General features: G+C 42.8%; 1 protein-coding gene across 2 annotated transcripts; it reads right to left on the bottom strand.

Annotated features, from left to right (window-relative positions):
• Positions 1-78: 78 nt before the first annotated feature.
• Positions 79-23,306, bottom strand: P2RX7 (purinergic receptor P2X 7). Of its 2 annotated transcripts, XM_068910941.1 has the most exons (17): positions 23,183-23,306; positions 20,577-20,757; positions 19,239-19,383; positions 18,418-18,713; positions 17,198-17,435; positions 15,308-15,440; positions 14,605-14,676; positions 13,628-13,700; positions 12,577-12,673; positions 9,378-9,458; positions 8,647-8,776; positions 7,533-7,663; positions 4,065-4,158; positions 3,560-3,625; positions 3,348-3,464; positions 2,456-2,551; positions 79-1,983 (listed from the first exon to the last, which is right to left on the bottom strand). In XM_068910941.1, the coding sequence occupies exons 5-17, from the start codon at positions 17,320-17,322 to the stop codon at positions 1,507-1,509; spliced, it is 1,692 nt and encodes a 563-aa protein (XP_068767042.1). In that variant the 5' UTR covers positions 17,323-17,435; positions 18,418-18,713; positions 19,239-19,383; positions 20,577-20,757; positions 23,183-23,306; the 3' UTR covers positions 79-1,506. The 2 variants fall into 2 exon arrangements, with proteins under 2 accessions (XP_068767042.1, XP_068767041.1); XM_068910940.1 differs by lacking the exons at positions 19,239-19,383; positions 20,577-20,757; positions 23,183-23,306 and having other exon boundaries at positions 80-1,983; positions 14,605-14,672; positions 15,304-15,440; positions 18,418-18,554.
• Between the last annotated feature and the right edge of the window lie 46 nt (positions 23,307-23,352).

Genomic DNA, 23,352 nt, shown 5'->3' with positions numbered 1-23,352 from the left:
TAAGGGAACTGACAAACTGGTTGTGGGGACTTGAGACATTGCAAAACCATTAAAGAGACTCTGGCTTGGCTACAGATTTGTAAAATGCTCTATTTATTAAAAAACAGTCAAAATGAGCATGAGAAAAAGGGGAGGGTAAGGAACATAGATAAACAAATATGACAGGAGATTCAAATCACAGTCTTAAGTGAATATCCCCTGTCATTCTTTCCAAAAAGAAAGTCAGTGCATGTGTCAGAACAGGAAAGCATTAATGTCAGCTGTAATCTTTTATCACTCTAGATATATGAAATACTGCAGTGAGAACATTAGTGCAATTAATGCATATTACAACTGAAGATATAAACACAGCTGGCATAATCTGCCGGCAATATATCTTAAAAAAATATGTGGACAATTGAAATGGCAAACTGCTGGGTTAGCTCAGAAAGAGTAAAGCCTAGCTGAAAGAAGTGCAGAATATACATGTTACAATCCTTCTCACCTTGTTGGTATAAAAATAGAACATGCCAAAGTATAACAAAAGGAACAAACTGGAAAGTTGTTGAAGCACAGTTTAATCTAGCCTGAATTTGCTACCCCTTGGCTGCACTTTGGCCTCATGTCCTCAGAGCACAAAGCAACTCTCTCTATGCCTAGTTCAGTAGGAAGAGGTGTAGGAGGTGAGGCCTCTTGGAAGCTAAGAGCGCACGTAACGCCAAAGTCTAACGTTAATAATCTCAATTAGTTTGAATGAAATGTTTGAAAGTATTACAGAAAGACGATAAAAATACTTTTCGTTATAATTCCTGAGTTTAAGCTGAAAAGGGTAATACAAAGAACAGCTGGGCTTTTCAGAAAATGCTTTTCTGTGTCACTAAAATAATCCAATATGAGCCCGTTTAATCTGGACGGACTGTGAGGCTCTCAACAGCGCGTTATGAAAATTTGTGCTCAGTGGCCTTTTTCTAGAGCCTCTCCCATCCAGGGCTCCAGAACCCTTTCAACAGGGGAGTGAGGACAGGAGAGAGAAAAGCTCAGGCCCATGTTTTCAAGTGATGTCTCTTTAGGGCTTCCTTCCTTCAGGGGGTCATACTTTGAGATGACTCTTGGCTCCATCTTATTTTCAGGCTGCTGGTCATCTCCTGACTCAGCTGGGATTCTGGTACGCACCAATGCGGAGACGGGAGGCCTGGAACCTCCCACCAAAACATACCTACAAGAATTCACCCCAGAGGCTACATTTCCAAACCATGGTCTAGATTCTCTGTGGGATGACTCAGAGAAGGAAGCAAAGGCAGAAGCAAGCACTTTAACTCAAAGTAATGGTTCCTCCAGCTGAGCTGTAGGCAATACTGCCTCTGCAATGACAGCGTGTACAGAATTCAGCCATATAGCAGAAGATTTTGGGAAGTCATGTGTTTTCTTTTCTTTGTTTTTGTTTTTGTTTAAAGGCCCAAAAGAGAAAACAAAGGTTAAATGTCCAGGGTAAGTCACAGCGTGAGCTTGAGTTGTACTACCGCATCCTCATGTAGTTTTAAAACCAGTATATTTGCCATCCGCTTTGGGATAAGTATCTCTAATCTGCCACCTGCAGCAGCTTGGGATGACAGCTCTGTTTTCCAGATCAAAAGAGCCAAAGCGCCAGCGAACATACTGCTTGAAAGCACAGTGACGCAACCTGTCATTGACATTCTTACTGTTCAAGTCCAGAAAGGGCTCTTTGTAGAGAAGGATGTTTTTCAGGTTGTTTCTGGACAGCACCAGTCGCTCAAATAAAGGGGAGGTTGTGATGCATTTTCCTTCTTTCCTTCGGCAGCAGAGCTGCTCATGGTACTTCTCTGTTAGCTGGCATTTCCCACAGCAGCACCACGCTGGGCGGTCTGGGGAGGAGGCCCTTTGCCTTGGCCGTTGGAGAGGATACATCTCAGGTTCTTCCGTAACAGGGTCCCTGTCGGAGTTACTGGTGCAGCAGTTAGCATCAGAGGCTTTCTCAGGGTGGCTCTGCAACAATTCCCAAATAAATTAGAGGAGAGAAGACAGCATTTGCTGCTTTACCCATCTGCAGAGAGAATTTACAATAGTGATCCTCACCACTGACTGGGCTTTTCATTTGACAACACATCACAATAGGCATAATGACGATAGATCAGCAGATCTGGAGGAGGATAGTCTTTCTGTGTTGCCAGTGCCCACCCTAGCAAAACCAAATTAACACCTCACAAGTTGTTTCAACACCAACGCACTCCCACTAGCATATATATACACCACAGAAAGCAGCAGTTTTAAGCTGACTCTAGAAAATACATTCTCTGGTCGCAGGACTTACTAACTGGAGGCTGGCAACGGGACTCTAGTTTTAGCCCCTCAGAATCTAGTTGGCAATCTGAGGAAAAAAATCCTAGTCACTTAGGAATGACATTCCTCAGTTCTCCCTCCTGAAGAGGGAATCCGAAAGGTACCTGCCTGTCTTTACCTCAACAACGTCGCCTGTAGTATGCTGCAAGCTTGTTTTCAGGCGTTTCTTTATCAAGGTAACATGTGGCTCATCAACGTAGGACACATACAACACCTGTGCAGCAAAAGAAAGGAGCATCATCGACTGGAGTAGCTACTTAGAGAACTGGGGACAAACACAGCATAGATTTGATTTCAGGGTCTGAGTTCTGCAGTCTGTACTCAGATGACAATCCCATGCAGCTGCACGTTGCAAGGGCAGATATTCCCGGTGTCTGGGACAGTAAGGACACGGGGAATAGAGGGGACAGTCACAGGGAACAGGAAGAGATGGTACAGAACTATCTGTAGGCGTGTGATTGTGCAGGGCCTTTAAACACCCTCCTCTTCACCTTTCTTTAAAAACATATCTAAAATTCTAGGGGGACAGGAAATTCAGTCAAGAGTCTTGAAAAAGAGGAAGAGGCAACTGAAGTTGGCAAGAAAGAGGCTTTGGACAATGCCCTCCTTAGGGGCAACCCTTTCCTTGTGCCCTTCTGCTGTTTTGAAGGGTCACTATTCCCTGTAGGTTTCCCTGATAGAGCTGGTGTGGTTTTGTCCTGCCAAGGATCCATATGTCCTCTGCCCACTGCCTCTGGGCAGCACACGCAGTGCAGAGCTCCATGGGAACTTCCTGTAGGTTCTCTGGATGTTACCAGGAAAAGGAGGTGGCAGTTCCCTTTGCCAATTCCTTGCTTCACTGGATCCTGCCATTCCTCTCACAAAACTGCAGGCTGTAAGGCTGTATGCTGAGTGCCAGAGAAAAAAGGCCAGTAGTGAAGTAGGAATGAACCATCCAGCATTCATGAACGGTCTGGTCTGCTGGTCTGCTGCATTTTTGTATCCACAGAGCAGCAATTTGCATTCCTTACCTGTCTTGGATTCAGCACAGTCTCGTACTTCTTTCTGAAGTGATATTCCTTGACGGGTGATTTGCAACAGCTGCAGCAACTATATAAACTAATATATAAATCGATGACGACCACAGCCTGCATATGAAAGAAAAACAAGTGATGATTCAATTTTCTTAATGAGACCATGTCACCAGAAGTGGCTCCATAAACACAAGAAATAAATCTCTCACCAAGCCAAAATAGGAGATCATGGACCCAATGTATGTCACGAGTTCAATGACGTCAAATTTTCCAGCCTTAAACAAAGCAGACGGGAGTAACTGGAAAGCAAGATCTTGAGCCATTCACTCAACTTAATGACATTTCTCTTTTAGTCCCTTTACAGTGATTCATCCAATCAATTCCAAAATTTCGTAGAGTATCTGAGATACTTAGCAGGGGAGAATAAACAAATTGAGAGGGGAACAGTGGGGACACACAGGGCTTATGAAGGTCAAGACACCTGTCAGTGTCTCAATCTGAACAACAATCCTGCCTCACTCCCAGCCTTGCCATTTCACCCTCAGCTTTGCTCTCCTATGCTGCTCAGTTCAGTGCAGATCTAGTGACACAACATGACTTCCTCCCCAGAATGATGGACAGGAGAGAGGAAAGGGGAATATGGTAGCAGTGGGGCTAAAGAAATAGCAAGTTTTCATCTCTCCTCCCTCCCTGAGGAAAATGAGTTGTATTTACTGTGCCAAAGACAAGGACATCAAACCGTATTCCATAGACTTTGAGAAGGGTCCGCTGTTCCTCCCCATTGTGTAGCTTGTAGTACTTTGCAAATCTGTAAAAGAGCAAATTAAGATCTCTGCAGCTTCTCTGGGGAATATAATGCCACAAGGCTGGAGAAAACAAAAGAGCAGGATAATTGCTTCTGCCTTCTTCCTCCAAGGCTGCCCTTTCAGCCATCTGAAATGCAGGTGCCAAGGTTAGCTTGATGAACAATATTTTGCCCAGCATTTGAGCTGGCAGCCTAAGCTAAATCAATACATGTATATGGATGTTAACAAATTAAAAATCCAGCCAATGTCCAATGAGTGTTTTGCTGACTCAACCCAAATTTGAATGTGAAGCTGCAGAAAGAAGTTCAGCTAGAGGTAAAGCAGAAGGAAAACCCTAACAAGGATATCTGAGGAGCTGACAATGGCAAGAGTGCCCATGCTCTGGGGGCTTTAATACCATATTATCTGAGACCAACTCTGAACTCCTGATGACACTTTTAGCATGTTGGATATCAGTCATTTCCCACACTTTGAGCAGTGCAGAGTAGCAAGGATCCTGCGGGCCTGTACTGACTTCCAACTACATGACCCTCCTGATGTCTCAGATACACAGCTCACATCAATATATAGATCAGTAAACGGAGTCACAGAGCTTGGAACAAACAGATCTTTTCCAAACCTGACACTAAAAAGCTGGCAGTACAGACAAGATCATCACAATAAACTGAAAGACTTACTAAAATTCATATTCTGATAGCAACACCCATATGTCCTCTGCCTCGGATGTGCTGTCAGGGCTTAAAGTGCTGTATTGTTCTTGACTGGTTTACTTGAGTAATCCCTAAGTCATGTTCTCTTTCATCTAGGTAAGATATTCCAACTGAAATTTGCTTAGCAGAAGGGAGAGAAGGTCAGTTCCATGAGCAGTGGGTACTCACAGATCACTCTTGTCATTGCTAATGAAAATTTGTTTTCTAGTTGGATGCCTGTTCAAGTGCCAAAAGAGTAGTGTTTAATAAGATGTCTGGCCTAAATGCCATCAGCTCAGCTCAGCGTCTCATTCAGAGGAGAGAGATATCTAAGGAAAAATAATTTTTCCTCCTTTCCTTACTCTTTAGGCTCAGTCCCTGCTGCTCTGCTTTGCCATCTTGATGCTAACAAACTAGCACAGAGGAAGCTTTTACTTGATTCCATTCTCTCCTGCACATCTTCCTCCAAGCTAAGTTTGCCAGACTTTTAGAGTGCTTTTAATCAGTGTTCCCCAGATTGTGTGATCATTTGCTTTCCATTCACTGAGATCTGACTTGCATTCTCTGAAGGCAGTGAGTCACTCAGAAAAACACAGCGTAACGTATTTTGCTTTCTTCTTGCTTGCACAGACATGAAATGCCCTCTTATCTTGTGCTGAAGGGTTCCACAGTCTGCGGCGAAGGCATATTTTACCAGCCAGCTCTTAGCCTCTGGAGCCTGCAGCTCTATTAGGTTTTATTTTAAGGTATTTCTAACATTTTCAAAATCAGAGGTTTTCTCTAGTCCCTGAGGGAGAGGTTATTTCACATTTGCTCTTGATGGCACGGAAGCTTTCTCCTCTGTAACAGCTTTGTGCTCAGAGCTGACCTGTTAAGAGCTTTCTTGATCGTTTGCTGGGGCTTTGCTTCCTTGCACATCAAGCAATTCTTTTCATTGAGAAGGCTAAAGCTTGTTCTCATTTAAGTCTCTCACAAACTTCCCTTTGGAACTCAGCTGAAATCAACAGGGCTCCAGGCATGCAGAGGTTGCAACCTACCCAAAGTAGCTTTCCTGACTTGTAGGACAGCTGGACTGCAGGGGAAACAGTGGTCTATACGTGCCCCATTTCTTACACTCTCCTCCAAAATTTTCTTCTTCTGCTACTTATCTCTGTTTGTGCTAGGACACTGGGCTGGCCGTACCTCTGATCTAATACTAATTTGCATTCTTACGACATATCACACATGACAAAAAAGCTTTCTTGAAATATATTCATTGTAGGATCAGTTCTAGCTCTCCTCCCCTTATTCACATGTACAGTTCTACTGAAATCAGCACCTCCGCTTATATAAGTTTGCTTACACCAGCTCAACAATGTGGCAGAGTTTGTGCATGTTTTTCAAGTTTTAAAGAGTATTATGATCAAACTATTCACGACCCCTCAATTTTCACAGTCTTTGCTTTTTAACTTGCTGCACAGACTACCTCTGCTGCTTTTTTTTTAATTTTGGGAGGGTTGGGAGGGTTTTGGGAGGATGATTTCTCTTGGCCAATAAAACCACTTGATTAAAAGCTATAGTCAGGCCATCAGCGTGTGGGCTGGCACCCTGCACACTCTGCCAGCAGGCCTGCCTATGTTCTCAGGCCAGACTGACTCACTGTCAGAAATGCATTTCCTTTCAGCAGAGATTTCACCTGAACTGCAGTAAAACAATCTTGCTACAGACTGATACTTTTATGCACAAAAGATAACAAATGTTGGGTAAACCCACTCTTGGCATTTTGACCTCAGCTGTTAATCGACACTAAACGACCTCAAGACTATTGCATTGCCTTCCTCCAAAAGCCTTTTTATAAATCTCCTTTGCCTACAAAGCACAGCAAGGTATCTGGCCTCAACGTCTCGTTATCGTCTCACTTTTTCCTTGTGATCTCCCCCATTTCCTGCCTGTGGTTGTCAGCTCTCAGCAGCGAACACCTCCTTCTTTGCACAGCTCCTGCACAGTGCAGCTTTTGAGTACAATGGCAGCTCCTAGACAGTTACAGCACTCCTGCTAGTATCACGAATGTGTGAAAACCCACAACATAATAAGAATCATGCCATGAGTCAAAAAAGAGTGTTATTACACAAGAGTTTTGACCTAGATCTGAGGGACAACTTTCGTTTTAAATATGCTGATAGGCAGTTGATAAACTGTATATTAAAACTGGAGTCCCATCAAGCTTTTATGTCAAAACTTCTCATAAATCTGCTATATGCACACTGGACCAAAATCTCTAATTTGCTTTTGAATAAATCTTGATTTAGCGATCTGTAGGGCTACTCAGATGGAATAAAAACACTTTGTTAATATATTTGTTTTAATTGCCTTGGGAAACTCCCACATTTAGGTAATTTCAAGCCTCAATTGCCATATGGTGGATTCTGCCCAAACTATTCTCTATATTACCTCCTAGAATACTTTTGGGAAATTTCTAGGCCTTTCAATATAGAAATAACATCTCCTACAGTGCAAGCATGCTCATTTAGAAAATGACCGTGATAATACATTTATGTGACTGCAGCAAATGCAGGTTAAGCACATGACTACAAGAGCGAAGAAGGAGGATCAAATATCTGTTGCTCCAGGTCCTCATTTCCCACACATTACCACCCCTCTGCTTCAACTCAGATAACATGCTACTTGCCTCATACAACATTTTTTACCTAAAGTTGAAACCAGGATATTTGCTTGTTGTTTTGTCATCAAGGCGTCGGAAACCATACTTTGGACTGCAGTAGTAAAACCATTTGTCCAAGCTACAGTCCCAGTTAATCTCAATGCCAATGATTCCCCCCTGGAAACAGAAAGAGAAAGTAAGCTCAGGGCCTAGCACCCTGATTGTTGCTTTTGCATGCTGCTGTTAAAGTTGCTGGAGATCTGAGGGAGGCCAAGGGCAGGGACAAATCTTGAGATGCACCTTAACACATAAGCTACATTTGCCCACCAAGCAGTCTTCTATGGAAAGGCCTTTATTACTGCACAGGTGAGCTAGAAGGTAGAACTCATTCAAGCCTTTCCTATTTTCTGTCTATTTTTCTTCATCTTCATAGTACAAGGGTAGATGTAGCTGCATACTGTGATGGCCATTTTGTTGCTTTAAACTAAACATAGGCTCAAACCAAAATCCCAAGTGTAAACCTAAGTTTTGTAGGCTTCCTATCTCTATCTTTCATCTTGAATGCCCTTGTGCTGGACTGGGAATCAATAAATCTAGGTCAGTTCACCACTCTGAGCAGGACACTTGGTTTCTACTTCTATTCCACCCTTCAATTAACATCAACTTTCGAGAGATACGGCTGGATACTGTGTTAAGGGCATTTGGCTCAACGCCCTAAAGAACAGAGTGAAAACGTAACGGCAAAAATAAGCGTTTTTTGACCTTGAATATGAGCTGTCATTTGTGTCAGACTGACTTTTGGATGACTCTTTCCACCAACAACAGAATTTAGGATGTGCTTCAGCAGAATCAAAAGCTGAGCGAGAGTCTATGAGTGACAGTCTTGTACAGTACCTATTTAAGTGGTGCTGTAGCTTATACAAGGGCCTTTACATGCTACAGAAATACTAACTAAATAACATCAACACAATCAATATGGGTTCCACCCTGTGAGACATTGAGCATATTTAATTTGTGAAAGTTGAGGTTACTTTGCATCTCACATGATCAGTTTCTAAAACTAGAACAATTCCATTATATGGCAATCAGTGAAATATGCAGGAAGACAAACAATGAAATGTTTTAACAGTGAGCATAAAGCAAATGTAATATCACCTCACCTCAACTGCCACCTCAGAAAAATTCTCATTTGCTGCCTGAAGGATATCTCCCAGACGGAAAACTGGACAGAGCGGGGAAGTTATCTTGTTGAATGTGCAGGAACTATTGAAATTCGATGGAATATTTTGTCTGCAAAGAACACACACAGTTGCTTAAACTTAAAAACAAAAGCTGGAGCTCTTTACCGAAGAGCAGCTACAAATACAGCTAAGGGACTTCACACTCTTGTTAACCTATCTTATATGCTCAGGTTGTAAACGTAAAAGCTTTTGTTTTTGTAGCTAACAGTTCTAAACCTCCCAAACTGGGATCTGAGAATCAAGATGAATTATTTACTCCTTGGATGTGTGTTATTATCAGTAAAGTTCTACCTGTGTAAAATAAACACTTCCACACTATAACCTGAATCACACGTGCTGTGCTGTGTTTTAGTGATTTTACTCCAACACAAACCAGTACATCTGAATGAATATACTGGTTCATGTCCAGCGCATGAAGAGAAATTGAGCTACGCTAGGAAGCTGTGTTCCCAAGTTCTCCCTACTTCGCTTGGTTCCTGAAGGATTAATAGGGCTATTTCTGTCATAGAAACTTGATATTTGTCACTTAGGCAGATAAAGTCCTGGAATATACAGTCTTTTTGAGTAAAGCAAGTGCCAGGTTATACAATCCTTTTTCAGAACACAACCACTTGTTCTTCAGAAAGCATGGAGGAACGTTTGACACTTACGTGGTGTAATTAAATTTTGGGAAGTGGATGTTGTTCTTTATTAGCACTGTGAAGTCTTCAGAACTCTTCAGAACAGCAGGCCTAAAAGAAACATAGCAAGCGTAACTAAATCAACTAACTTCTTTTACTTAAATATTATGTTACGCTTCTTCACAGTTACCTGGAAAACTGTCAGTAGGAGGAATATGTTGCTAAGAATAACAGACTGAAAAGCAGGGAGTTAGATGGCTCCGGGGATCAAGAAAGGTATACACAGTTTTCTTAGCTTTAGGTATACGTTGTTCTCTCTCTTTTGCCCTTGTTTGTGTGGGCTGATCCTAACTGGAGTCACTACACGCTCCTGAAATATGACCTCAGGAGACTTCTCATATAAATCTTGCTACAGCATAGTAGTAAGAAATTTCATCATTTGACAGCTAATGATTTATGCACAGTGAATAGGCAGTTTCCCTGCTCATCCCCACACACAGGTGGCCATTTACACCAGAGCTGCACAGCTAGTAACTGTGTAAGAATGAGCCACGTTCTTATTCCTAGAGGAGGTCTCGGGAAGTCAAGAGTCAACCACGTCACCAAAGATGGTCAGTCCTTCCTACCAGATACCAGTTTCAGGACCTCTCCTGCAGACCTTGAGGAGACAGTGGTTTGTGTCACTAAATACGTAGGTGAAATGCAGGCGCAATGGAAAGCAGGCTGCAAGTCCTACCCTTCCTCAGGAGAGTGATTTCTCTGAAGCTAATGCTGCAGGACAGAAGGAACTTTCCCACAAGTTGCCAGCTGGGTAATTTTGGCCTAAACCATGTGAGACGGTCTTTGCTATGCCCCAGGATCTACCAGGGCTATAGAAAAGTAATAGATACAATTTCTAGCATTCTTTGTCTAGCATAGGGGCTACGCTGAACTGGATTAATGGCAAGGATATTACGGCTCTCCTGCTTTGTTTTAAATATTCCTGGCCCATTTTTAAATTTCCATGAAGACAGCCATTCCAAGGGGGTAAACCCAAGTCTTTGAAGCAGTCATCCATATAAAGGACACTGCTTCTCAGTATGGATTATTTTCTCTCTTGTATCATTGCATTTTGAGCAATGTCTCTGCATCAGAGATCTGTGATGAAAAGAAACACATTAGCTGGGTGACGCACAGTGACCATGAGGGACTTCTCAGAGTGTCTTCTAAACACAGTCAACCAACAGGACTTGGCTGCAAAACAAATTAACATTTGTGGATGCTACCTGGCCATCAGAGCTTTTGATGAGTTTCAGTGTACAACAGTCAAGATAATAATAACGTATGATAATTGTTAAAGAACTAAAAATATATGAACCAATAACGTGAAACAGTCTATAATTCATCCATTGGGAGGCATCTGGAAACTGATTCAAAGCTCTTTTGAAAACGGTGTTGTAAACTTCTGTCCTTCAGCTAGCTAATCTGAGAACACTGCCCTGCTTGTGACAGAACTGAACAATCAAAAAAAAAAAAAAACCTTGCCAACATGCGATGGCTTTGTTCAGCTGCAGCCATCACTAACAGGAAGGAAAAGGAGGTCTCCTGTATAATTCATGAAACTTATCTTTCACAGGAATTCACAATAAAGACAATTATGGGTGTAACCAAAAACTGACATTGCTACCCCAGTACCTCAACCAGATGGCAAAGCTTCCTGGGCTCTGACCTTGGATTTATTTATCATTCTGCTAGCAAATCAACACTCAGCTTTACCACTTATTGATTCCTAAGTTTTTCCTTGCCAGTGGAACTTGTGAAGAATCTTTATACATCATTTGCCAGTTTGGATCAAACCTGTTCTCCATTATTTTTGGTCCCTGCTAGTGACCGACTACTGACACTTTAGAGGAAGTTGAGCAAACACGACAGAATGTGTCAACTGTACAGTGCAATTAAAGGCAAAATCCCCTCTATAACACACACAGCAATAAGCCTACATAGCGTGACATTTAAAAATGACTGGCAGTCGCTGAGATTTTATCAAGACAAAACCTAGGGTTTAATTTGCTCAGAAAGCTCATGTATATTTTCCCAGGATGCTGTAAGTACAACTACAGCCTTCCTGTTGTTGGACAAAGCTTATTTTTGGATCACAACTTTGTGCCCAGGAGAAGGGAATGGAAATTCCTTTAAAGAAATGAAAAAAATCAGCAGGAGGAGGAGCTGCAGGAAGCATGCTGGGCTCTGGAGGGGACCTGGCAGTAGAAAAATTGCTCAGCCTCTGCAGAAAACTCTGAATTAGGGAAAAGAAGGGATTTATAAACAGAATCATGCCTGTGTCTTTTATAAGCAATGAGTTAATAAAAGTGGTAATTGACCTGGTGTCATGCATGTTGCTCAAAAGCTGTTACTGGCCTGGGATTCAGAGAAGCTAAAACTTATTAGTCCTTGGTTCTCTTGAAGAGTAATTTCCATCATAATTTCAGATGAAATTAAATCTTTTATAAAATATTTTCATGATTTGGCTGGTACAGAAAAGAAATGGCATATTTACTTCTTAGAACACTGTATAGTCATGAGTTACAGAAAACACTGCTACAGGATCCCTCCACCCGGGTCCTCCTCTGGGTTACAGCAGCATTGTTCCCTGAAGTCTTTTTCCTAGAGTTTTCTTTAGCTTGGTATTCCATGTTGCCAATACTGAGTTTTTCATCATCTACCTAGAGGGGCTGCTCTTCATTCCAGAGTGGACTCCCCCAAACACTACCCTGCAGAACTGCGTACAGAAAGCAAATCTAGCGCTATTGTTTTGGGAGATGGAAGCAGCCTTGTTGTGATAAATGAGCCCACACAGAGCTTCTACATCACAGAGCCCTGAGCCTTGTAGAAGAGAACCCCAAGCTAACAAACTTTTTATTTCTGCATTTTCCTTGACATCTGAGTTGATGATCCAAACGCCTCTAGTGAATTCAAGATGAGTTTCTGACATCTAAAACTGTCTATATGGCAGCTGCAGATGATACAAACTGGAGGCTGTGACTTCACTGCAGAACTATACAACAGGACAGATCATTACAAGTAAGTATATAATGAGTGTTAACAGTATGGCTGGGAAAGAAATAGTGGTTTTACATACATGAGATCTGCATGTGTCGGGACGAAGGCTGATTATCCCAAAATTTCATGACTTTGTCAAATTAAACCGTTCTTTTGACATTAAAAAAATGCAAATACCTCTTTTACTTACACAGGAGCAGTTTTCTTGGATTCCACAGGGCACCATGCTACGACCTCACAGGTTTTAACAGTTGCGTTATAATTCACACATCTTCCTGTCTGAATTCCTGTAGAGAAGAGAAACAAGCTCTTATTGAGCAGAGATAGAAGTTTTGAGCTATTTAAAGACAATTTCAAAATGTTAGTGGATCCCTCCTCAAATATAAGACAGAAAAGTTGTCAGTTTAGATTCTTGCAGCTTTCTGTAAGAGGAAGCTGAAGAAGAGTTACCCAAACCATGGTCCTGCTACACCTTATAAATCCCTATTCAGCTGTTTGCTTGGGTCAACAGTGCATGTTATTGTTTGGGCTGAGGGTGAAGTAATTTCCTTCACAGTTTTGCATAGAGTTATCACATCTGAGTCTTGAGATAAATCAAGAAAACAACAGTTTCACTCAGAAGTTTCATTCAACAAGATGAGCATATTAAACAAGTATATAAAGTTGGGGGGAAACTTTAATTCTTCCTTCACTCCTGGAAAGTCAACTTTTTCTGTGAGCATCCAGTCTTTACCAGGGAAAGTGATAATCTAGCTAGCAGCCCAAATTCACTGAGTCCCAGCACTACAGAGAACTCACTTAGTCAAAGAAAACAGTATGATGTCCTCTAGACAACTTTAGTGGTCCCCAAGACAGGACATAAGTCCCTTAACTTATTCTGAGGACTACTTAGTCATCTTAGTGGTGTTACAGACCCTTCAAAGGGACCACCGGCTGAGCAGCCACTAAATTCAATGGGAGTGACTGACACGTTCACACCACAGCGTATACCCTCCTTCACATTTTCCCCTTCCTCTGCTTCGTCTCTCTTTCCTTTCTCCTTTTAGTAAGGGTACACATGAGCTGACAAGAACTCAGTTTTGTGGTTTTGAACTTATGTTCTCAGATGTCTTTTAGGGCTCTGTGCCGTTTTACTGCAAAGCCTCTCCAAGCTGGATATTGCACAGTCTGCACTGGTCAATAATGCAATAGAAGATGGTGCCCACAAACAATGTTTCAATCTGAAAAAGGCATTTATATACCATTACTCTGGTGATCCACACTCCCTTTTTTGCAGGACTTGTCTGAAAAGCAGATAGCTTTGGCAACGGGATACTGAAAAAAAATTGACATAAAAGAGAAATATAAATATCTCCCACTCCATACCGATGTAAAAAGTCTTTCTCAGCTTCATTGTAAAAATATCAAATAATTAGAAAAAATGGCAATGCAGAAGCAAGTGTAACCCTTACTAATTAGCGGGCTTATGAGGAGATAAAGGCTCAGCTACCTGCAAATACACAGAACAGCCCTTTTCTTGCTTACGGTAACATTTTCCCTTATTATTTATGTCCTTTCCCATTTTCCATACTCTCCCCTATAATATGAAGCACAGTAAATCTAATATTGGACTATTTAATTCTTTGTTTACTAAGAGACCCTCATACTTATGCAGTGAAAGCCAGCTTGTTTTAGGGAACTACTCTGCAAGGTTCCACTTTTAGGCTAGCTGGATGAAAGAAGGGGAGAGCTGCAGCTGGCTGTCAGGTTTGACCTACAGAAAGGAAGGAAGGGGACATGTCGGCATGCGCAAGAGTAGTACTAAAAGCACCATGCTGGCAGAAAAACTGACAGCAATTCTTTAACTCCATCATCCCTCCAGATTTTTCTCAAGAACAGCAGCAAAGCCAGAGAAGCTGCACAGCAATCACTAGCCTGAATGCCACCACTTCCTGAAAGTGATGCACATAGGTTTGGCTACAAGATCTTTGGTGCAAGGTAGAGCCACAACGGACAACTGATTCCCTGAGAAACACAAAGGTGGAGGAAAGAAAAGGAGCAATTAAACTAGATCACTAGATCTTGTGTGTTAGCTACTGAAAGAGGAGCAGCATTTGCTTGTGCAGGACCGCTCCAAGGACCATCCAGTCTTTAATGTCAACATTAATGCACGGTGTTAACTATTGGCAATTCACACTGGAGACCGTCATCCCAAATATAAATGACAAAACACATTTACCTCAGGGCACCTCCTCTGAAGCTGATTCTCTGTCATAATGATGTTGGTTATTACAAAAAAGGAGTCTACTCCCTATATGGAGAAAAGAATAGGAATATGACTGAAACGTCATGTACTTGATTCAGACCTCAGCCATTCCAGAATGTCACCTGGAGAGACAACAAGGCTGGTTCTGCTCTACCTCCCATTGACACACGTTCAAATTCCACCAGACTCAGACCGGGGAAGGCCAGGGACATCATCAGGATAGGAATGAGCAGCCAGGGACAAGAAGGCCCTGATTTCCTTAAACCAGTATTGCAAATAAGAAAGACACATCTTCTGATGCACTAGCATTAGTAACACTACTCTGTTCAGTACAGCTAGACTGGAGTGAATCTGTTCCTAGCTTTGCTATTACTAATATACTAAACTGATTATGCAAAAATTGTGTAACAAATAGCACTACAGAAATCTCATAAAGGGAGATCATTTTTTTCTTATATTGGAGGTGGAAGGGGAGATTTGGCTTTAAACATTGCTGCCTCCCACATAAAGTCTCCTTTAATGTTGCTGCTCATCTCAGCAAGTATAATTATCTCCTGCCCTGATGCGGTAAACACACTGAATGGGAGTATAGAGACATATCAGAAAAGCGACTAGATGTATCAATGGAAGTTAAATATTGCACCGAGTATTGCACTGAAATTAAGTCAAGACTTGCCTGCATCGGTATGGTGTATTCTGCTGTATCCCAGATCCTTTCGCCTGTCTGAGCCACTCCCTTCACTTTAGTGTGAACGGAGCTGATAATGTTGTCCTTCTCCTGATAGCGTCTGTCAACGATGAGTGTGTAACTGGCCAGAAAAAACAGAAAGAACAAATACGGCCATAAGAATAAAATGGGCCAGCTTCTTCGTATCGCTCTTAGACAGAGTGCATTGTAAGACAAAAGTCAGATGGACATCTTAAGGTAATGTGAGTGACTTTTGGTGTGAAACATGCATCGGCTGGACCAAAGTCCTTTTGGTTTCACTTCGGCAACTTTTGACTTTGTCGGGAATGAGCTGAAATAAACATGAAGAAAACGTACATTTTTTTTCTCTCCTAAATGCTACAGACAATATAAGATGACATCCTGGGCCTTCAGAAATCATTTGCCAAACACCCACTATCTGTAATGGCATTTGATATCACCCCAATTTGATACCACCCCACCCATTTGATATCACTTTCATCCATGATGTGTTACTGTCTACCTAGACTTCGACCTTTGCTGTCACAAATGGTAGTGTTCTCTCTAAATCTGAGAGGAATAAATACTTCCATTTCTTTGAAAACATCTTAAAATATCTACTCTCTTATTTTCCAGAGTGACTACTCTTGTGCTTCATATTGATTACTTCAAAAACCCTGGCCTGGCTTCTTTCACTTTGTCATAAATTGAATGTGTTATTAACAGGTGGAAGACATCTCTTCCTTTAAGTTGACAGGAAGCCATTAAGAATCATTTAGCATTTCTTGCTTTAGCATCATGAGATTAGCAAATACCACACACTGAATTCATAAAACCATTAACAACTTTGAAAAACTAGTGTATGTTCAAAAGGTACTTTCCACATTACATAAAAGTTATATAAAAAGTTTGCTTTGAAAAACAAACAAGCCTGACATATAGCCACAGGAGCCAGCACCACTTCAGTTTCTCAACAGACCATTCTGGGAAGAGAAAGCAGCATGTGAAGAACATAAATATAAAGCAACTGAGCAAAGCTCCTTCAATTGCCTGTTATTGCCCATTATGTGTTTCAGCCTTTTTCCTTCTGGAGAACAATGTTTTGGGATAACCATGCTGTTGGAAACTGGCAGCAGGAATCCAGCTCTGAGTAGCAAGAGGTGGGCACAGTACCTTAGTAAGGCAACTTGAATTTCCTGCAAGCTTGATTCTCAGTGAGATTGGGATCAGTTTGCTCAATGTCCTGGCTTGCTGCCCTTCCATGAGAATGAAACCAACTCTACGCACTTCTGCAGACTTTGTTCAGCCTACACTTATCACTGAAAACAGCCCTACTTTGGCAGCAAAAAGGAAAATTTGCCCTTTCGAGGCAACCAATTACTGTATATTCATAAAACACCTTATTGTTCTTAAAATATGTTGCAAGGGGTAACTCACTATTTCATCTGTTAGGTAGATCTAACCCGGAATAAGAGACTCCCTGGAGCAGACTCTAATCTCAGAAACCCTGGTATAAATCTGAGATTAGTCAATGGAGTTATTCTGGATTTAAGACCACAAACACACACAAACAGCATGATCAGAAACGAAACTGCAAGCATTTATAGAGAAACCTCAGTGAACTCCGCCCAAGCAACCTCACCCTGTTAGATAACATCTTATGTCACACTCCCATCACAAACTTCCAGCACAGTTCCCACAATCACATCCATGTACCATGTTACAATGGAGTAACAAGCTGATTGATCTTAACATGCTGCCACAGAACTCAAAGCAAAGTTGGATTTATTGGCTGAAAGCCAAGATGTAACCAGACAACTCCCAGTATAGGAAACAGTTGCTCCCATATGACACAACATCCCCTCACCGTGCACTTACCCAACATATGCGCCGACAAATATATGAAAGATCCATTTCATACATCCATATTTAAGACTGTGAAAGTGGATAACTTTCGAAGAGTCGTATCTATGCAGAAACTTCAGAAAGTCACATGCAGCCATCCTTAGCACTTCCTGAGAAATCTAGGCTTTGGAAAACTGCAGCTGCCTTGCGCAGTCTCCTTCCGCGCCTGCATCCTACCCAGGCCACACCACTTAAAGGCACAGTCAGAAACCTGTATGATAGGATGGTACTAAGTGAGAAAGTTACAGGCCTTTGAAAGAAAGGCAGTTGGTCGATCAAAGAGTGTTATTAATCAAAAATATAAAAATAACATAAGGAAATGGGAGAGAGGATGCCAGATGCTTTTCTTACCCATAAAGGGAGGAAAAGGGACAAATTAACTTCTGTTCTATCTTCATTAAGATCAGGAGAATTCCACTAAGAATTAGTCAGGCTCAGTTTGTTGAGAGAAAAACAAGCTCTTTACAGCCACCCACATTTACATGCAACAAAGACAGTTTTCACAGAGAGATTTTTTGAATTCCCTTTGACTGAATATCACAAGTGTACTTTAAGTTTCTGAATTCAGACTTTTTTCAAAAAGAAAAATCAAAATGTCAGCTACATTAATGCTGCTATTATGTTCCCCAACTGCCCCAGCTTTTCATAGCCAAAAAGTTCTGGGCTGGAAAACCCCAAGAGACAACTTCCTGCTAAGTTCTCAAGTTCAACTTATCAGGGTCTGCTGGGGAATTTGCTTTCATTGAATCAATTCAGACATCCCAGGCATTAATTGAAAGCTTGTAGTTTGCTGAGCAGCTCTTCTGAGGTAGTAAATACTTTCAAGCCCCTTGCTCTGACTCAGAGAAAGACAGCAAGCATTTTGTATTGCACGGGATCAGACTTCGCTCATTTACAATCTGTTTAAAAGGCTTGCATCCGCAATGTGAATTCAACGCATATATTTCAAAACAGGCTCCTTCAGCAGGAGCAGGATTAGTGTTCATGTACACATCAAAACAGCTACAGTCAGACCACAGGACCATTAGCTCAGGCCACTTATTGTCTCCAAGAATGGCCATAAATGGATGCCTAGGGAAGAATACGAGGACAAAGGAAGCATATAATACTTCCCTCAAATAATCTCCCAGACTCAATCTCCCAGTAGCCCAAGGACATCCTGAGCCAGAGAGGTTTTTTTACACATTCAATACCTTCAATAGATTACTCTTCCATGAATTTATCCAGTCTTCCCAGGTAAACTTTCAGCATCTGCAAAATCCTGTAGCAAGGAGCTCCACAGCTAACTACACATTGCATGAAGAGTTACTTCCTTTGGTTTGTTCACAGAAAGAGCACCACATTTCACCCAGGAGCCCCAGAGCTGATCTCTGAGCATTGCTCTTGTTGCTTTCTGTCGACAGTGCCATCTCCTCTCAGTAGTACCACCCCAAACACTACCACCAGCGCTCAATCTTTCTGCTCCTTTACAGTCCCACCGACTGAAGGCCTGAAGATACAGAGAAAAGGGAAAAAGAAACAAACTACAAATTTTCTGCCACGGGGGTTATTGTGTAGTCTTCATCATATCACTTCCCCTCCCAGTGCCTCTTACTCATTATCTCTAAAATGAGGTGATCATTTACAACCCACTTCCAAGGCACGCTGTGGGTATGTCACTACCTAAGGATTACAAAAATTACTGGGTGGCCTCAGCCACCACAGAGGCCACCTTGCTGGCTCCCTTGTCCACATTTCAAAGGAGAAGCAAAGAGCTAGAGGAACATAAAGGCAGAACAGACTGCTCAGACCTGCAGCTCCTGGGAGAGGAGCAGCCAAAGAAGGTCATGAGACTCCTGCCCACGTTGTTCAGGCTCCACTGCAGCTCTTTTCCTCAACACAAAAATGAACTGGGCATTTTAAAAAATAGCCTTTCAACTGTTCTGGCCTCACCAAAAGCTGAGCACTGTGCTGCGACTGCTACCGCTCAGGTTTCCAGGAGAGGGCAGTGCTACATCGATGCATAGGCCAATACCTCACCAGGGAGAGTCTCCTTGGGCCTCGTGGACAGCACTGCAACCACCTCCTCTTGCTCTGAACATTGCACTCCGCGAAGGGGACTCCTCTGTGAGGATGCTCTGTCAGTCTGAAGCAACGCTGGGGCAACTGCAGAGATGAGTCTGAAAAGACAGAAGCCAATGTCACTCTGGGCTTCTGGGCCTGACTCCCCAATGCCCAACACTTTGCACCAGTGCAAAGAAGGTGCAATACACTCCCAGAATGAACAGACGCATGTGACACCCAATTTGCATAGGTGCCAACGGCCATGCAAGGAGCAGGGCAATCGTAAAGCAAGCTTTCAGGACATCTATGGCCCCAGAGGAGATCTTTACCTCACACTGCATGGGACATCATCCTGTTGGATCTCAGAACGGTCTTGTGTCTTTTGCATCAGTTCGTAGGAATACAAGGGAGGACAGCTGGGTGATGCAGTCAGTATTCCTCTGAGCAGAGCCAGTACGTGGTACATACTTTGGCTGCAGCCTCTTTCCTACTCAATAGCTTCACGCACTAGACAGAGCTGGACAGTGTGCTGCAAGCCAACTATTCGCATCTGGCCAAGGGAGCTAGTGTGAGGCCACCATACAACAATGCAAACAGAGGAGATTTAGGTGGGCTGTCAGGGTGGGAGCTGTAAATCTCAGGCTCAGGGTATGTAAGATAAGCAGCTTAGATCAGAATTCACTAGACTCAGATTAAAAGGATCAGGATCCTTTCTCTTGCAACAGAAGACCCACACAAAGGCACAAAATAAACAAAGCCCACAATACAGAGCTAATATTTTTTTGTCCGGTCCTACCCTGCCTTAGGTCACCTAGAATGCTACCTATGACTACAATCATGACAAAAAATGCAGAACAAGAAATGCTTTTTATCTGTCAGTATTGCCTTCAATGCTCTAGCACACAGGAACAAGTCACCTTCTGATACAAACAGGCTTAAGTTTTCAAGACATCAGTGGTCATTCCTTATGCTGTTGCTGACTGCAGTCCCTACTACTATGGTTGATACTACTGACACTTTGGCAAATAAGAGGAAACTGCTAATACATAACAACAGCTGAAAGAGCTGTGATTGGGAAGAACCAGAGACAGACCTGGGATGCATTTAGGTGCCCGAATAGCCACAAAGAAATTGATTTTTAATGTAAACCAGTCAGACCTAGATACATATACACATAACCCATTATTCATAATAAGACAGAAAAACAACAAGACTCAGATTGCATAAGAGAAGCAGATATAAGTGTTATCTTCTCTTCCTAAATGTTCTAGTTTTCACATTAACATCTTCCATCTGTTTGGGATCTGACCTCAGCAGCTAGGCCAGACGCATTCATCTTCTTGCCCATAGATGTTCCCATATAAGGTGATCTCTCTTTGCCCATGGAGAACGATTTCAATTTGCTCAGGTTTCTTTCCACTCTGATTTGCTGGCCTCTACGGTTGAGCTCCCCTCACAGTTTTGCAAGGCAGTCATCCACGCAACAGTAGCTATAAAGGGAGAAGGAAGTCAGGAGGCAGTAATGAAGCCGTGCCTGCAGATCTGAAGAGCTCTGGATAGTTTATTGGCAGGCTCTATTCTCTTTCTTCCTTTAGTTGCCTCTGGATGAGGCTTTTTCAATAAGCAGTTCCCATGAGCCTTTCCTAAGCAATTTAAAACATAAGCCCAATCCTGATAAGCCCTGTCTTAAACTATAGGGCTGAACTGTCAAAGTAGCTCTCATGTCATTAGGAATTTTGGAAACCCTACTGTCACTCCCCGTACCAGCTAATTTGGGAATTTGGAAAATGCCCCCAGAATTATACAATGAATATATATGAACACTCGCCCTCCATTCTTTAAGTCCCGATCCAGATACCACATCAACCCGAGTAAGACAGCATAGGAAAGGTTGTGCCACAGGATCCCCCATGCTTTCGCTGAATCAGAAAGTCCCATGGAGTTGGCCTCTGATGTGTGATTCCACTCCTGCCTTTAATCACTAGAGCTTTTGAACAGGCTCCAGTAGCAAGCCAGAGCGCAGCTAGCCCCGTTCTAATGACTTCTGGTCTTCAGGGTCTCCTTTCCCTCTCCCAGAGTCAGAACGATCTGACTTCCTGAGTTTCCACCAGGACAGAGCGAAAGAATCTCTTCTTTCTTGCTATTATCCTGGCATTTTCTAAGGTGTTCAAACGTCCTTCCTTTCCTTTATTTGTTGCCTCTGTAAAGTTAAGTAGACACAACAAGAGGGAAAAGGTCCCTTGCTTCTTGGAAGGTGCGGGAACTGAAACAGTCTGACGTAAAGGAGAATCTCAGAGCAGCATCCTCCCACTGTACCCAGCTCAGACCTCTCTCCCTCGTCAGCACTGCGAGCACAATCCATTCTCTCCCCTGTACTGAGAACCGTGAGGAAAGGATGTTTATCAGTGTTTACAGAAACACTCTATTTCCCCAGCTTCAGGGAAGTACTGCCCTGGACCCACATGGCTCCATCACTTCTAATTACCTATTAATGCAGTTTGCAGGGATTACAACTGGCCCCCAACACCTCCACAGGAAATACTGTTTTCATTTGCTCCCTGTGTATTCCACATGCTCAAAATACTCATCAGGAGCAAAGAGTGCAATTGATACCAGGAAAGCATGTCAAGGGAGAGTAGATCTCTTCTGGGAACTTGTAGGTAAATATGATTCCTAAAGGTCAGGATACAGACTAAAAGCACAAAGGAAACATGATCTGTTTTTTAAAGTTCAAATCCAGGAGTCAGGAGACTTGGATTACGTTCCTGGCTCTACTATAGCCTTAACGCACAATCACAAGCAACTCATCCATACCCTCTGTGACTTAGTTTACCCAGTTAAAAATAAGGATAGCAATGCAGTACCACTTTTCAGGCTTCTTGTGAAGATTAGTAAATCAGCATTTTGTGAATTGCTTTCCATCCTTCAGAAGAAAGGCAGGAGCTAATCTAAGATAGATGCAGCATTTAGAATTGCAAAGTATTACATTTATGATTGCTATTTACTGAGCCAAATTCTGCAGTGATTTACAACCTGTGCATTTCAATTGGCTTCAATTTAATATGACTCACTGCATATTTTAACCCATCATCTGTGGACTCACATGGGATTCGAAGACACCCCGAGAAGCTAAGTGACATGGCAGAGGCTCCAAATTCCACCTCTTTAAGGTTTAAGCATGGGCTTTGAGTGATCTGCAACAAAAAACTTGCAGACTGGAGATACCAGTTTCGTGAACAAGTTTCACTTTGATACACTGTCTATTTTTGATTGTTTGGTATTTTTCGAAGCTCCTGTCCTTGTTTCAGATTTAGCAGAGCTAGCACTACATACTTATTCCTACTTTGAGTCACCCTGACAACTGAGGTGCAAACCCAAGAATATAAATTTTCCATTTACCTCTAACAAAGCCTGGACAGAACACTGCCGTCCCGACTTTGTGCGAATCCTCTGTGTAGTTTTCCATTTCAAAGAACTGAAATAACCATTCACCAGGCTACGTGAACCACACTTGACAGTTTTTTTTATGCTGTCAAAGACTGCCAGAAGTCTTAATTAGGTAACTGCATCAATCTGTTTGTACGTCTCCTACACACAACGATATCCTCCTTCTTGGGAAACCGTGAAACTAAGTATATATTTGAAGTGGTGAATTTCAAGCCTATTTCTGTCGTTCCTTGCATCAAGAGCAACAGTAGCGCAGCAGAAGGCCCACGATGGAGTCGGCCTATGGAGCATTCACCCCACCACCACCACCACCTAAGGCGAGCGCAACCGAGCTTCCCATACACAAGGCAAGGCGGCGTTGACCCTGCCATGCCTCTCAGCCCCTCCACGCAGCTGACTACGGGGCCGTGCCTAATCCCGCCGCGGCCCCCTCGGCAAAACCTCCCACCTCAGCGTCCGGCACCACACCTGGCCGCCTCCGTGAGGAGCTTGGGAGGGAATGAAACCACAGCTGCCCCCGCACGTCTGGGCGGCAAAAGGGGGCAGCACGCAACGCCCCGCCCCGCCCCGCCCCGCCTCGCCTAGCCTTGCCGCCGACGTGGCGCGGGCGGCAAGGGGCGCCCGGGCAGGCCGCGGCC

Source organism: Struthio camelus, chromosome 17 (assembly GCF_040807025.1).
Source record: "Struthio camelus isolate bStrCam1 chromosome 17, bStrCam1.hap1, whole genome shotgun sequence".
Lineage (NCBI taxonomy): Eukaryota > Metazoa > Chordata > Aves > Struthioniformes > Struthionidae > Struthio > Struthio camelus.
Note: the sequence above shows the minus strand (reverse complement) of the source record. Positions and strands in the feature narration are given on the sequence as shown.